The sequence below is a fragment of the Mesoplodon densirostris genome, chromosome 5, assembly GCF_025265405.1.
Source record: "Mesoplodon densirostris isolate mMesDen1 chromosome 5, mMesDen1 primary haplotype, whole genome shotgun sequence".
Lineage (NCBI taxonomy): Eukaryota > Metazoa > Chordata > Mammalia > Artiodactyla > Ziphiidae > Mesoplodon > Mesoplodon densirostris.
This window is the reverse complement of record NC_082665.1, coordinates 48,883,069-48,899,097: the sequence shown is the minus strand read 5'-3', so window position 1 is coordinate 48,899,097 and position 16,029 is coordinate 48,883,069. Positions and strand designations below refer to the sequence as shown.

Genomic DNA, 16,029 nt, shown 5'->3' with positions numbered 1-16,029 from the left:
TAGAATCCACTTTGGGAGCTCCCTTTAGGAGTTCATTACTGATTATTTTGCAGTGTTTCATTCTTTCAGTACTTTGTAGAACTTTAATAAATTGCTATATGCACTTAAGCTCTATAAATTATTTAAAGCCTTGAAAACTGAAGTGATCAGCATGCCTAAGGAGTGGTATACTGGTTGGAAAGTTCCAGCCACAAGTGGTTTGCTCACAGTGGTTGAACTCTACATTTGGACCTTATTGTCTTCCTATGAGGTGTTGATTAGCATAGATCTGGCCCACCGGACTGAATTAAGCCCTAGAGAGGAGAAAAAATAGGAATAAATGGTGGTGTTGATGCTTTGAGATCAGGAAAATAGAATTTAAGTATACCAGATGGTTTACAGATTTACAGTGGCCTCTTAGAAATTTACAGCCACAGCCTTTGGTTTTGCTTCATGAGGATTTTCTTGCAGGCAATATATTCACAAATTTCAAGGCCAACCAGAAAAGTATTTTATTTTTCCATGAAATGAAGAGAGCTTTATGTACTTATTTAAATGGTACTGAGAACTCTGTGTGTGGTGTTTATAAATGCTTTTCTCATCCAGCTACTTATTGATGGTCCTGTTGTATTTTCCCCTTGTGTCTTTATATGTGTGTTTAGGATTCTATTTCCATGGCAAGGTGTGGCCACACAAGCATATGGCAGGTAATTGTGTAGTAGAGGGAGAGATTTGTGTGCACACATATGTGTGTTATAAAATAATTAAAGGATCTGTTCATTTATTCTCATCTATCCTTACTAAGAGCATAAACTACCCAACTGTCAAACTCATTGTTATTTGTTCATTGTAATGGAAATCTTGCCGATTAATTCCATTGAGTCTTCCCATGTACAAGGCTCTGGGGTAAACCTTGAAGTCCATAAAGAGCATGACAGGCACAATTTCTATCCTAATGAGGTCACGAGGTCTTTCACCTAAGAATTTATGTTTTAAAAGGAGTCTTTATACATATGCAGTCGAATATTATTCAACCATAAAAAAAAGATGGAATAATGCCATTGTAGCAACATAGATGAACCTAGAGATTATCATACTAAGTGGAGTAAGTCAGACACGGAAAGACAAATATCATATGATACTACTTATATATGGACTCTAAAAAATGATACAAATGAACTTATTTACAGAACAGAAACGGACTTACAGACATAGAAAACAAACTTACGGTTAACAAAGGGGAAAGGGGGTGAGGAGGGATAAATTAGGAGTTTGGGATTAGCAGATAGAAACTACTATATATAAAAGAGTTAAACAACAAGGTCCTACTGTATAGCACAGGGAACTATATTCAATATCTTGTAATAAACTATAAGGGAGGGTGGGAGGGAGATGCAAGAGGGAGGAGATATGGGAACATATGTATATGTATAGCTGATTCACTTTGTTATAAAGCAGAAACTAACACACCATTATAAAGCAATTATACTCCAATAAAGATGTTTAAAAAAAACAAACTAGGGCTTCCCTGGTGGCGCAGTGGTTGAGAGTCCACCTGCCGATGGAGGGGACACGGGTTCATGCCCTGGTCCGGGAAGATCCCACATGCGGTGGAGCGGCTGGGCCCGTGAACCATGGCTGCTGAGCCTGCGCCTCTGGAGCCTGTGCTCTGCAACAGGAGAGGCCACAACAATGAGAGGCCCGCGTACCGCAAAAAAAAAAAAAAAAAAAGCCTATAAGGGAAAAGAATCTGAAAAAATACATATATATGTATATACATATATATGTATATACATATATATCTGAATTACTTTGCTATATACCAGAAGCTAACACATTTTAAATCAACTATATGTCAATAAAAAAATAATAAATTTAGAAACAGTCCAACAAAAAACTCTTTCACATAGTTCTTAATATTCATGGAATTTGAATAAGATAAATTGAAGAATTCTTGATCATTGTAAAGGCCTTGTCTGTGTGCCATCATATGTTTCCAGAGCAATATCAAAGTATTTTTATTATGGAATTTGCATCTAATCAGTTTTTTTAAAGTAAAAATACAATGTACAACCAAACATAATTTAGCAATGTAGTTTTAGGAAGTTATAAACAAATGAGAAAATTGTAGTGTGCATATTTTTCTCTGAAAAATATAAAAATAAAATTTAGTTATCATGATTATAAGCCATTACTGTTTTTTGAAAGAAACTAAAATTGCTTTTTATAGCCTTTGAATTGAACTGCGTATTTTACTAGCCTTAGACTTCTCCTACAAATTTTGGTCTCATTTATATTCTGTGAATGCGAGACTTAATGACAAATGGCTGGAGAATGTCACCCACTAAAGTAAACTTTGGTGACAGAAGATGTTTGCCTCTAAACAATAATGCATGATGGCATGTAGAGTCTAAAAAATAGAAGGGTTTACCCCTCTTAGCTATTTATCAATTTTATAGCTGGAGAAGCCCTTTAAAAACCAGGGATACCTAAGCATTTCCTGTGTTTCATTCCGGTATAAAAAGAAGTATATTTACAAGAGTTTTGTGGGAGTTTTTGTTTGGGTTTTTTTTTAATTTTATTTATTTTTTTATACAGCAGGTTTTTATTAGTTATCCATTTTATACATGTTGGTGTATATAGGTCAATCCCAATCTCCCAATTCATCACACCACCACCCCTCCCCCCACTACTTTCCCCCCTTGGTGTCCATACGTTTGTTCTCTGCATCTGTGTCTCAATTTCGGCCCTGCAAACCGGTTCATCTGTACCATTTTTCTAGGTTCCACATATATGCATTAATATACGATATTTGTTTTTCTCTTTCTGACTTACTTCACTCTGTATGACAGTCTCTAGATCCATCCACATCTCTACAAATGACCCAATTTTGTTCCTTTTTATGGCTGAGTAATATTCCATTGTATATATGTACCACATCTTCTTTATCCATTCATCTGTCGAAGGGCATTTAGGTTGCTTCCATGTCCTGGCTATTGTAAATAGAGCTGCAATGAACATTGAGGTGCATGTGTCTTTTTGAATTATGGTTTTCTCTGGATATAAGCCCAGTAGTGGGATTGCTGGGTCATATGGTAATTCTATTCTTAGTTTTTTAAGGAAACTCCATACTGTTCTCCATAGTGGCTGTATCAATTTACATTCCCACTAACAGTGCAAGAGTGTTCCCTTTTCTCCACACCCTCTCCAGCATTTGTTGTTTGTAGATTTTCTGATGATGCCCATTCTAGCTGGTGTGAGGTGATACCTCATTGTAATTTTGATTTGCATTTCTCTAGCAATTAGTGGCATTGAGCAGCTTTTCATGTGCTTCTTGGCCATCTGTATGTCTTCTTTGGAGAAATGTCTATTTAGGTCTTCTGCCCATTTTTGGATTGGGTTATTTGTTTTTTTAATATTGAACTGCATGAGCTGTTTATATATTTTGGAGATAATCCTTTGTCTCTTGATTCGTTTGCAAATATTTTCTCCCATTCTGAGGGTTGTCTTTTCGTCTTGTTTGTAGTTCCCTCTGCTGTGCAAAAGCTTGGAAGTGTCATTAGGTCCCATTTGTTTATTTTTGTTTTTATTTCCCTTACTCTAGAAGGTGGATCAAGAAAGATCTTGCTGTGGGCTTCCCTGGTGGCTCAGTTGTTGGGAGTCCGCCTGCCAATGCAGGGGACGCGGGTTCATGCCCCGGTCCAGGAGGATCCCGCATGCCGCGGAGCGGCTGGGCCCGTGAGCCATGGCCACTGGGCCTGTGCGTCCAGAGCCTGTGCTCCACAGCGAGAGAGGCCACAGCAGTGAGAGGCCCGCATACTGCAAAAAAAAAAAACAAACAAAACCCAAAGAAGATCTTGCTGTGATTTATGTCAAAGAGTGTTTTCCTCTAAGATTTTTATAGTGTCTGGTCTTACATTTAGGCCTCTAATCCATTGTGAGTTTATTTTTATGTATGGTGTTAAGGAGTGTTCTAATTTCATTCTTTTACATGTAGCTGTCCAGTTCTCCCATCACCACTTATTGAAGAGACTGTCTTTTCTCCATTGTATATCCTTGCCTCCTTTGTCATAGATTAGTTGACCATAGGTGCGTGGGTTTATCTCTGGGCTTTCTATCCTGTTCCATTGATCTATATTTCTGTTTTTGTGCCAGTACCATATTGTCTTGATTACTGTAGCTTTGTAGTTTAGTCTGAAGTTTGGGAGCCTGATTCCTTCAGCTCTGTTTTTTTCCCTCAAGACTGCTTTGGCTATTCGGGGTCTTTTGTGTTTCCATACAGATTGTGAAATTTTTGTTCTAATTCTGTGAAAAATGCCATTGGTAGTTTGACAGGGATTGCATTGAATCTGTAGATTGCTTTGGGTAGTATAGTCATTTTCACAATATTGATTCTTCCAATCCAAGAACATGGTATGTCTTTCCATCTGTTTGTATCAAGAGTTTTGTAAAGAAGTCAAGAGTGGTTGATTTTTGGAGAACTCCAGTTTCCGCCCTGTCCTATCCTCTTACATCCATTACTTCAGAGTCAAAAACTCTTGTTTAACCCATGAAATGAGGTAGTAGTGTGCTTCTCAGAGCTGCCCAAACAACATAAAACTTCCAGCAAGTGGTGTTTTTGTGTTTTTAGCACTCAGCTATCAGAAACTCCAGAAATAGAAATATCAGGGACCAAACCTACTGGCAAACATGTGATTTTAATCTTAATTATATTTGAGAAAATGTTTGGAAGTAAGAGGTCCCTGACAGTTGGGAAATTTCAGACGTGAGTCACAGTTGCCAGAGGATGATGGAAGGAGGGCTTCTTTCCCCAGGACAGTGTCTTCTGGGAATAACTTGAGGGAAGATGGAGGCCTGGCTTGGAACCTCCAGGATGGAAGGGCCTTGTTAATATGGAAAAGAAGTAGAAAGAGGGTGAATAAATATCATCTCTTAGAATAGAGTACAAGAATATAAGAAAGTTGGTCCAATGTCACTAGATGGAAGGGAAATTTGGGAGTTAGGATAACATAAAGACAGTATGGTGTTTTTCAAAAGCAACAATATAAAATATAAATAAGTCAGCTATTAATTGACAATTTCTTACCTAGTACAAGGGGTTTAAATACAAGTTGTTAAATTTTCCTGATTTGTCTAGTAGTTAGAGCAAGCTGACTTTGCTGGATCCATGATTTGAAATTGGCTTAAAGTGAACCTAAGATCAGCAGCTGCCAACGTTTTTGTCCTTTAAAAAATGAGTCATTCTTATCTAACCCTTTAAAACTGTAGCTAGACTAAAGAAAACTTTACATTGTCAGGTAATAAATTTATTCTTGGGATATTTGCATATTTTAACTCATAATATTCTTTCTGTTTTTGAAGATTTTGCAAAGCAGTAGATTCACCTTCACAACCTGAAATATATTTCCTGCCTCTTTTGTATGCAGTGCAATATAATTACCCTCTCTGCATATCAGACTGTGTTGCATGGTCTGATCTTAGCTTCCCTACAGCTTCAACTAGCAACGGTTCAGTATCATTACATTGTCACTAAATTACAAGTAACCCCAATGTGTAAATTTTCCCATGAGCTCCTGCCTTTATCGTTTATTTCTGTGCAGCCATTTTCAGTGGGCAAGGGAAGTGACACCTGCCTCCTGACAGTTCATGCTTCCTTCCTCTATACCTCTCGTTACCATGGCGACGGCTCTTAGTACAGAAATGGGAACTTTCTAATTTTGATGCTGTTTTTGCTTGCAAATTCAATTCTTAAGTGAACGTGAAAATTATCCCTACATTAAAATCAACCTGTATTTTTAAGGTCACCCTACTTTTCTTTATGTAGAATATAAAACTTATCTTTAAACCCACCTAGATTATAGATGGGCTCTTGGCTCCATGGAGGAATGTAGAAAGCTGCCTCTAGGTAAAATGGCAGGAAGGATGGTACAGGAGGAAGGGGCTGGTCTTAACTCTGCCATTCCTGGCCCTGCAAATGGAATGGGAAATATGTCGAATTTGACAGTCCCAGTGCGTGACCACTAGCAAATGTCCTCTCCTCAGTGAATCTCAATTTTATCATCTAGAAAATGGAGATACTACCCCATTGTCTATAACATGGGGCTAATGTCTACCTCACCTATTTCTCAGGGATGTTAAGAGAGTTAAATAAGCTGATATATGAGAAAACGCTGTGCAAACTATAAAGTGCTGTGCAACCTGCAAAGTGCTGTGCAAACTGTAAAGTACTATCCAGACATCATGATGGTAACTTTTACTAAGTATAAAGACCAAGCTGTCGTCTTTGTGTAAATTACCTCAGTGTGACTGCTGTTTCCTTCTTTGGAAATCTCAAATTGCCATCTGATTTCATTTGTGTTTGTACTCTTTGAAGCTGTTTGATTTACAGCTGGCACGACTTCCTTGTAAATAGCACTATGCTCACATCACCCTAGGGGTCAGTGTCAGGGCTCACTGCATAAAGGCCTTTAGTTCAGGGCAAGAAGGACTAGAGGCAAGTCTATTAGTGATTGCTTACACGTTGCTGACATGACCAGTAGCCCACAGCCAAAGCTCACTAACACCTACATGAAAATGTCCTCTTTCAGCCAGCATTAAAATATGTCATGAAATCTTTTAAAATTAAAATTAACATCTTCTTTTTTGTTTTACCTTTTCTTTTAAAAGCCACTTATGATGTTTTCTCAAGCCCTACAACATCAGATGAGCCTGAAATATCAGAGCCCCACACAGGTACACCCAGCCTCTCAATTCTTTTTTTGGATGCCAGGTATTCTGACAATACTGCACCTAGTTCTCCCTTTCATTTTTGCAGAATGAAAAGGTGCGCTCTCTAGAGCTCCACAGGAGAGACATGACAATCTGTGTCAGGGAGATGAATTCTACCCACCTCTCCCACTGAACGATTATTTCTTCACATCCATCAGTAAATAAACTCTGCCACATGTGGGAGATGCAGATAGATTAGGTTGCCACTGAGGCACAGTAAAAATAATGGCCTATCTCTCTGTTGTTCAGAGTCATTCTAAAAAGCTTGTAGATTCTTAGTTTTCCCTGGTGTAGTGGTTCTCCAGTGGGGGTGATTTTGCTCCCTTCCCCCTGAGGAAACATTCGGCCATAGCTAGATATACTTTTGGTATCCTGGGAAGGTATTACTGACATCTAGTGGGTAGAGGCCAGGGATGCTGCTAAACCCCTGCAATGCACAGGACAGCTCCCACACTAAAGAGTCATCCAGTCCTAAAGGGCAATAGTGCCAAGGTGAGAAATCCGTCTCTAGAGCAATCATGTCACTCATTTGTCTATAGAAGTTCAGCTGGGTCTAATCTTTGGCATTCACTTACTGATCTATCTACAGTGAGTTTAATTCAGTCCAATAGTTCCTTCTAGCAAGTATTTACTGAGCACTTACTAAACTAGGTACTGCAGGAGATTCAAAGTAAATAATACTGGTCTCTGCCACACAAAGACGTATGTCTGGTATTTGTGTGTGTGTGTATAGCCTTATCTTAGCTCTATTGGTGCCATGATAAATAAAGGCAAATAATTTTAAACAGCAGCAGAAAATTTTAAGAAATGAAATAGAATGCTAAGAGTAGATTCAGCTAGCAGTTTAAGAAACAGAGGGAAGGAACCAGAAAAACCACTTGAAAACAGTTCAATATATGAAACATTGTTTTATCATGGTTTAACATTTGAAGTTTGCATGTTTTTAAAAATGAGCTCATCTTCAACTCCTAATGAATCACTACTTTTAAAATGTTGGTCAGCAATCTCTCAAGTGCTCTTGATATTTTTCCCCACCTGAGGCATAATTTATTACTCTGGAATTTGTATTTTATTCCTGGGGCCCTCTACTGCTTTTAAAAATGTTGACATTTATTCCAACAGCAACAAGCGATCCATTTCTGGATTCTGTCCCATCTAAAACTTCTAGAACTCTTGAACAGCCAAGGGCAACACTGGGTAATGTTTTTAACAGAAAAATTGTGCTTTGTTTTCCATCGAAAGAAAATTCATGTAAATGCCTTTCTTCCAAATGACCATTTAATTCCATCACATCTAATCATTTATTTCTTTCCTATTTCTGAATATAATATATATTTTTTCCTGTAATGCAGGCATCTTATGTTCCATTTTGGACTCTCTCTCTCTTTTTTCTTTTTAAACTGTAATAGATGATATTTTTTCCATCCTTAAAGGAATGAAAAGCTTTGAAAACTGCATGGACATCTTCATCATCCATATCTTCCCATCTCGTGTGTTTGTGGCCTGTATCACCTCTCTTCCATGCATTGAGTCTGCCTGGAGTCAGCTACTGAACAATTTCATTCTGACCTTTTCTCCACTTTAAATTATCATTCCATCCACCAGCTTTCAAGACAACATTCATGCATTTTTCATCCTTAATCATGTCCTTGTAGCATGTGCTTTGTAACACCATCTAAAAGCATGCTGAAACTCTTAAAATACCTCATTTTAACTGGAATTATTTGGTGGGATGGGGTGTTTGTGTTTTCAGCTCCGAGTGAAACACCATTCGTTCCTCAAAAACTGGAAATCTTTACCAGTCCTGAAATGCAACCTACAACACCTGGTAACTAATGATATCTGTATAGTTGTGTACTTTGAAAGAATGGATAAAGTGACAAAAAGAATCAGTCATGTGTTGGCCTTTTCAGAATATTTTCAGTAGTAAACATTTCCCTTCATTCTCTACCATGAAATTCTTCAAAGAACTGGGTTATCTGTTCTACTTAGCCTTGTGATAATCCTCGAAGAATTTTCATAATCTTAGTATCTCTGTATTTTTTTAATTGAGGTAAAATTAATAGATAACATTATATTAGTTTCAGGTGTATGACATAAAAATTCAATCTTTGCAAACATTATTTTGAAGTATTATTCCCTTTCTTCTTGTTATTCCCTATACTTCTTTCAAATTTGCCACAGGAAAATAGCAGCAAAATTATAGATAATAATTATTTTAAAATACATTCCCTTCAATTAGCATATTTAGATACCACTTGGTCAGACTATTTTTCTCAAGGTAGCCTAAGTATACAGAGCACCAAGTAGGCTCTGCAATCCTGGATACGATAAAGAAAGATGAATAAGAGAGTAAAACAACATATATTCTATAATAGAAAGTTATTGGAATAATGAAGTTAGTTAACTCCTGGGGAGGTTAGTAGTGAGATGTAGAATTAAAGAAGCTCTGAACCTTCCATTCTCTAAATCTCAAATATTTGTGCTTCTCCCGTGCTGTTCGGTAAATCACCTTTTGAGTTCTTAACTGTACCTTGTGTTCTTAAATCCCACAAGGGTCCTCCCTTTCCAGTACAGTTAAGTGAACAATGTACCTTCAATTCTCATATAGACATTTAATTTCTTTTGACTCAATCAACACTTACTCATTGAGCACCTACTGTGTATAAAACACAGTGCTGGGCATTTTAGGGATACAAAGAAATAAAAAGCAGTTCTTGCCCTCAGGAAGTTTACAAGTTTACAGTTACAACATGATTGACCCCTGGGAAATACCATTTATCAAAGCTGCATTAAATCTTCTTTCAGCTCCCCTGCAAACTACATCTGTCCCTTCTACACCTAAGCGACGCTTCAGGCCCAAAACACCAAGAACTAAACCTGGTAAATAACTGTCTCTTTAACCTTTCAGGATATTTAATTCCAAATAGATAATGTCCATCTACTTATAAAAAGAAAACAATTCTATAGATTAAACATTCTCTGTAAAATTTGGAATTGACTGAAGATGAATAATTAATGCAAAATAACAAGGATCAAACATTTTCAATAAGATCTTAATTGAAAATTATGTGAATGATGTTCTTTTTTTCTGGGAAATACTCTTCTTTAATCAAAGTAATACGTAAAGATTTTTTTTTTAAGTACTACGAGGCTTAGATTGAACAAGAGGAGTCTACTGCCCTACCCTATTCTACCCTTGAGACCCATTCTCCAATTCTTTAGCATGTTTCTTTTGTATTTACCTCCACATTTCTAAGTAATATGCTGCTGTTTCTTGTTAGATCAATTTTAGTGACTGATGTTCTTGCATGCAAATTTTGGTATAAACATAGAAACAAGTCCTACTGTCACAGTGATTTATCCTGTAATTTATTTTCCTGGCATGCATCTAAGTTTAAGTGTTATTAGGCAGACAGTTCCCGTTTTCGTTGCCTACTACTATGTTTTCAGTTTGGCACTAGGACGATGGCTGAGATGCAGAGGACATGACTCTGGCTTTCCAATTGCTTGTAATTTTTTTTTAAGATTATATCATGAACAATGAGAGCAATGTAAGATTATACAACCTGCTTGTGAAACTATAATACTGTGTGGAAGCTCAGAAAAAGAAAGTTAGAGTTGAGGATGTAAGCCTCAGAATATGTGTAGGGTTTAGAGGAAAAGGAGAGGGGAACAACATATATTATGGCACAGAGTTTGAGGTAAAGGTAGTTTATCAACCTGGATGTGATAGTCTTCATTGTCAAAGAGTACACTCAGAATCATGCTCAACAAACCAGGCTTTGATTATTCCATTGCTTATTACAATTTTTTTTTATAGCTATACTATTATGACTGAATTTTAAAATTCTTTCCCCAAACTTTTACTCACTGCATACTTTGTAAACACTGACTAAATATGACAGGATTTTAAAAGGGTCATTCAGTTCCTCTTTGGAGGATTGTTTTTTTTTTTATTGTCTCTAGAATATTTTAATTTTTTTTTTTTTTCCTTTCCACCACCAGAAAGAACCACAAGTCCTGGAACAATTACATCTAAAATTTCTAAAAGCCCTGAACCTACACGGACAACACTGGGTAACAATATGTCCTTAGTAAATATGTTACTTCATTTCACCACGGAAAGTCCAGTATGCCAGCTTTTATGTAATGTCTCAATCACTGTTCTAATTGGATCATTTCAGCAGTACTAAATTATCTCATAGTGCACATCAACTCCATGACTTTCATGGTTTTGGATAGCTGGCCACGTGGTGGTTGATGTGAACTCAGCATTTAGACATCATCCTGTACCTTGGAGAGCCGTTAAACCACTGATGATTTCTCATCTTCTATGCAACCATTGTTTTTAAAGCTGCGTCTTATACACAGTTCTCCATTTTTTTGAGTAAGGCCCTCAAGTTCAACTTCATTTGGAAAAACAACTTTCTGTTATGGCATTAGTAAAATTTCTTTATGCCATAGATCATAGCATTATACCTATCAGTAAATATTAATTTTAAAACATTTCTCTTTTCTGGTGCTTAAAGATTTAGATGTGGCTGAGAAATGTGAAATAAGGTGCAAAATCAGTACGCTGATTTTGGTTTTCTAATCATGGGTTAAAATCACTGTCTTTGGGTAGTTGTGGTGACTAATGACAATGCTATTTCTCTTGAAATTCTTTTCCAAAAAGATGAAAATTTATTACCGTATTTTCATTAAATGGTGCTCTGTGAAATATTATTTTAATAGAATCCAAAATCATCCAAGATGATGGGTTTATAGCACTTGAGGTATAGGTTTTCCTTTTGCGGTTTTAGACACTGAAATGCCTAATTATTGATTTGTTGATTATTTTGTTTCTTTATTTTTCCAGCTCCCAGTAAAACACAGTTTATTTCTTTGAAACCTAAAATCCCTCTCAGTCCAGAAGTGCCACACACCAAACCTGGTAATTACCCTGAGCTTTATTTTGATATTCCAAAAGTAGGGTTGAAAAATTATTTTATGCCACTCTTTGGAGCAAGAACTACTGATTTGCATCTTGGTATTTGATACAACTTTCCATGAAAAGAGTGAAACTGAGATGAAATGATGTCATTTATAGCCAACTCCTCTGATATTATCATAGCATCTCTCTGAGCTGTGTGGTGTTTCATTATGTTCATGACCATCACAGAGAAAACACAGAAATAGAGTGGTGGGAAGGATTGAGGACTCCCTTGTCTAGGACTATGAAATAGTTTCCAGTGCCAAAGTTGATTGGAATTAAGATCACACTAAACAGTAGCCTTTCAGCTGAGAAGTGGAGAAGTCTTTCCATCCCCTAAGAACTCTGCCTTGTTTGGGGCCTTCTCAGTTCTCAGGCTGCATGACTAGCAATGGTTGTATTTTCCTAATGTTCTATGGCTTCTTTCTAAATTGGGTCTGATTTCCGAACACTGACTTCTGTTTACTTCTCAGGAGACATTAATGATGTTTTGCTGAAGAAAAGAGGCTTTTTTTTTTTCTTCTTTTTTTGCAGGGAGGGGTTATTCTGTGTATGTAATTAAAAACAGAGACAATTCCCTGCACAAGGATTGCAGGACATGTTAAATGATCAAATTGTTTTTTCCACCTATCCAGAATCTATACAACAGTCTGAAATGTTGATTTATGAGATTGTATATGGGGAACTTCATCACAACTCATTATTTTCATCTAAACTTTAACCCCTTAGCTCTAGGAAGAATATATTTCTCACTGTAATATGGATTTTTCATTAATGTGTATTTACAAGGTAGGATTATTAAAGCAAGAGGTTTTCTGCTTAAGTGGGCATGATTTGTTTTTTGCAAAGACATGGGTAAGGAAGAAAAGGGTAACTGCTCAGAGAGAGAATTCCCATGACTCCTTTTAAAGAGGCAGTGAGATTTCCAGGTGTTGTAGGTATCAGAGGGAAGGAAATTATGGATTAGGCAAAGGGAGTATAGTTGATGCTGTGACCAGGGGTGAGGTCTCCAAATCAGAGAAATGGAATGAAGTATTCTAACTCAGAGAGGTTATTAGGAGAAAAAAGCATAGCTAATAAAACTCAAGAGCCCTAACAGTGTAAACCATAGAACTCTGACAGTCAGCTATCTGAGAGAAGGATTTCATGTACATTTATTTTAAAATTATGCCCAGAGGACTTTAGAATAAGGTAGTAACTCTTACATTTAAGCTGTATTTTGAATAGGGACCTATTACCAAGCAGATCGAGAAATATTACTCTATGTTTGGGTCACCAACTTCTTATTTATTTTTTTTGAATTTTATTTTTTTATACAGCAGGTTCTTATTAGTTATCCATTTTATACATATTAGTGTATATATGTCAATCCCAATCTCCCAATTCATCCCACCACCACCCCCTGACATTTGGGGTCACCAACTTTAAGTAAATGTTTTTCCAATCTAATTATTTCTGTTGTTACAAGGTAAAATTTGAAAACATCAAAAAATGTCTCCAAATGTTTATTACCATTTATTCATGATAAGCTATATAATTACTTTTAGTGGTTCCTAGGGGAATAAAAGGTTTCTGAGAGGAAATTCATGAATACAAATCAAGGTGGGAGAGTGTGTTCTTATCACTCTAAGGTATTTGAGCAAAGAGATTTCTTAATTTGACATTTCCCTTTAAAATGGGGGAAATTATTTGGAAGCTAATGGGTTTATATTCCTTTGATTTCTACCTTCTAATCACCTAAGAATAGCCACACTTTTCCCCTAACAGCAAGTATCACCACTTCAGAATCTGTGCCTAAACTTAAGCTAACTCAGGTTGACTTTGAGTGGCCTGAGGCAACACAGAGTGATGACTGGTTCTCTATAAACCATTGCTTGGGTTTTAGCTTTTTAAAATGTATTTATTTTATGGCAACCACCACTATAGCTCTGCTAAACACTTCTTTTCTTGCCAAGGTTCAAGAGAGCAAATAAGCCACCAAAAGCTTTTTGATTTGAGTCATTCATTGCCTTTCTCAGCCCTCTCCTCACACTCTCCTGTTTTTCTGTGTCACTTTCCATACAGGCTGCTTTTCCTTTGGTTTTCCTTTGTGGTTAAGCTAATGAGTAAAAACCCACATTGGTTTTGGTTTGTTTTATAAGCAGAATCCAGCGCTTTCTTGAAAATCCCAGCCATCTACCATGTCCCAACTTGTCTGCCTCATCCAATAAGAATTAGTTAATTATTAAGATTGTAATGACATTTGGCTCTTCAAGCTTTTAACGATCTGAAAAAAAGGGAGAGACCTCCGATTACAGCTGTTTGTTGTATGCATTTCTCTGACACGATGGACAGAATAGTAAATTGTACTCATTGCTAACCACAAATCCATGAGAGGGTTTTAGTTTTCTTTGTTTTGTGCTGAGGTGAATGGTGTAGTTATTTGCATGCCACTCAGCTTTTTTATGGAACATTTTTGTACCTTTATCGGTAATACCTTAAGGCTATGAAATAGAGGAAGTCTTATCAGAAGATGTATTTACTTTTAATAAACACTGACTTTAATATTTTTATATTCAGGTGAATTGGAAGCTTAATTGATGGGGCTCCATACCTATTTGGCCTCAGTCTCAGGAACTGAAAAATGCTGATTTTTCTTTATAAAATTCAAAAGACAGCATTCTTTGATCTTTGTGAAAGCTAAAAGATACTACAAGTACCAAATCTTACTTTTTCACACTTTTAGAAGGCAACTTTGTAGAAATTAAAACCTGAATTACAACCTCAAAGTTTCAAGAGAATTTTTGTTTTTGTTATTTTCAGATGTGAATGCTTTTTGATATTTATTATATTTAATTACTGATATCTACTATTTATTTTCCCTTTCTCCTGTAGACTTTGACATTTAGCCATGCCCCCTCCCCTCCCACACACACATTTTTTTACTTTGCCTAGTGTACTTCTATCTCATACATCACTGCAGCTCTGCCATTCATCTGTTATAATCTATTTCTGACAAGTTCTTGAGAAATCAGAATTCTTTTTTTGGCCATAGACATTCTAATGAATGATGCTACGTTTCAGTAACACGTTGTGCTATTATGCATTGTTTTCAGAATAAATGAAGATTCTCTATCCGAATTATTTATTATTATATTTTCTTTTTTAGTTGCTAAAGATTCATTACATGCTTCCCCCAAACTTTCCATACCCCCTAGTCCAGAAATATCAGAGATAACTCCTGGTAAATGTAATATAAGGAATACATAAGTTCAAAATTATTTAAGTTCTGTTAAGCTGGTCAGTAGGTGCCATATTAATTGGTTTCTTTCTGTAAGAAAAAAAAAGTCAAAGAATCTTCACTTTTTTTGTATTTCAACAATTGATTTCCTTTTTTATTTTCTTCTTGAAAGAAAAGAATTCTTTTTGTTCTACAGAATAGGAAACCTCTATTGGATGATCTTCTTTTAAAAAACCCAAATAGACTTTGTAACCAAACTATATTCAGCATGAGGTATAATTTACTTACTGCCAATCTGAATGGCATTGGAGAATTTATCTGTCAGAATATTTATATAATATTGTTATTCAATTTATTCAGCATTTGATGAAATCTGAGACTACTTTCTGACTTCTATTGATTTGATAATTTAAATGGAATAAATTTCATGTGTAAATCAATTTGTTCACCAGCAATAGATACTAGTAAATACGGGGAACACCGTGTGAACACTTGTGGCCCTTTTTAGACTGTAAGTTCCATTCCTATTTTTTTTTTTTTTTTTTTTTTTTTTTTGCGGTATGCGGGCCTCTCACTGTTGTGGCCTCTCCCGTTGCGGAGCACAGGCTCCGGACGCGCAGGCTCAGCGGCCATGGCTCACGGGCCCAGCCGCTCCGCGGCATGTGGGATCTTCCCAGACCGGGGCATGAACCCGTGTCCCCTGCATCGGCAGGCGGACTCTCAACCACTGCGCCACCAGGGAAGCCCTCCATTCCTATTTTTTGTGAAAGAATATCAGATCCAGTCAGGCTGAAAATCATCCCAAACTAACAGAGCTCAGGCACGGTCACAGGTCTGATGGGTCTGTTGCCTCTTCCCATTTTCTTGGGTGAAACCGACTACTGTCCTGCATGAAAATAAAATGGCAGGTGAACAACCTCTGAGAGGTTACACTGACTTCCTTTAATGTAATATCTCCTCAGGCACGAGGAGCAGTAGTGGGGAAAATAGCTAAAAATCAACAACAAAAGTTAGAATTCTCTATTCTTTCTTCTGTTGTGGTTTGTGGAGAGGCTGCAGGCTGATTGAGCTTTATCTCATAAGCCAA

The 16,029-nt window shown here is 36.7% G+C and overlaps 1 protein-coding gene across 25 annotated transcripts in view; it reads left to right on the top strand.

Moving 5' to 3' along the window:
• Positions 1 to 16,029, top strand: part of ABI3BP (ABI family member 3 binding protein) — a 457,010-nt gene that overhangs the window by 337,179 nt on the left and 103,802 nt on the right. For 21 of the 25 annotated variants that reach the window (XM_060098691.1, XM_060098690.1, XM_060098713.1 and 18 more), the window contains 6 exons: positions 6,646 to 6,711; positions 7,870 to 7,944; positions 8,501 to 8,575; positions 9,556 to 9,630; positions 10,756 to 10,827; positions 11,609 to 11,683. The exons of 1 other annotated variant lie outside the window; for it this stretch is intronic. In XM_060098691.1, the coding sequence (XP_059954674.1) occupies positions 6,646 to 6,711; positions 7,870 to 7,944; positions 8,501 to 8,575; positions 9,556 to 9,630; positions 10,756 to 10,827; positions 11,609 to 11,683 (438 nt within the window). The remainder of the gene's footprint in view (positions 1 to 6,645; positions 6,712 to 7,869; positions 7,945 to 8,500; positions 8,576 to 9,555; positions 9,631 to 10,755; positions 10,828 to 11,608; positions 11,684 to 16,029) is intronic. 3 more of the 25 variants (XM_060098704.1, XM_060098697.1, XM_060098700.1) reach the window with 2 other exon arrangements.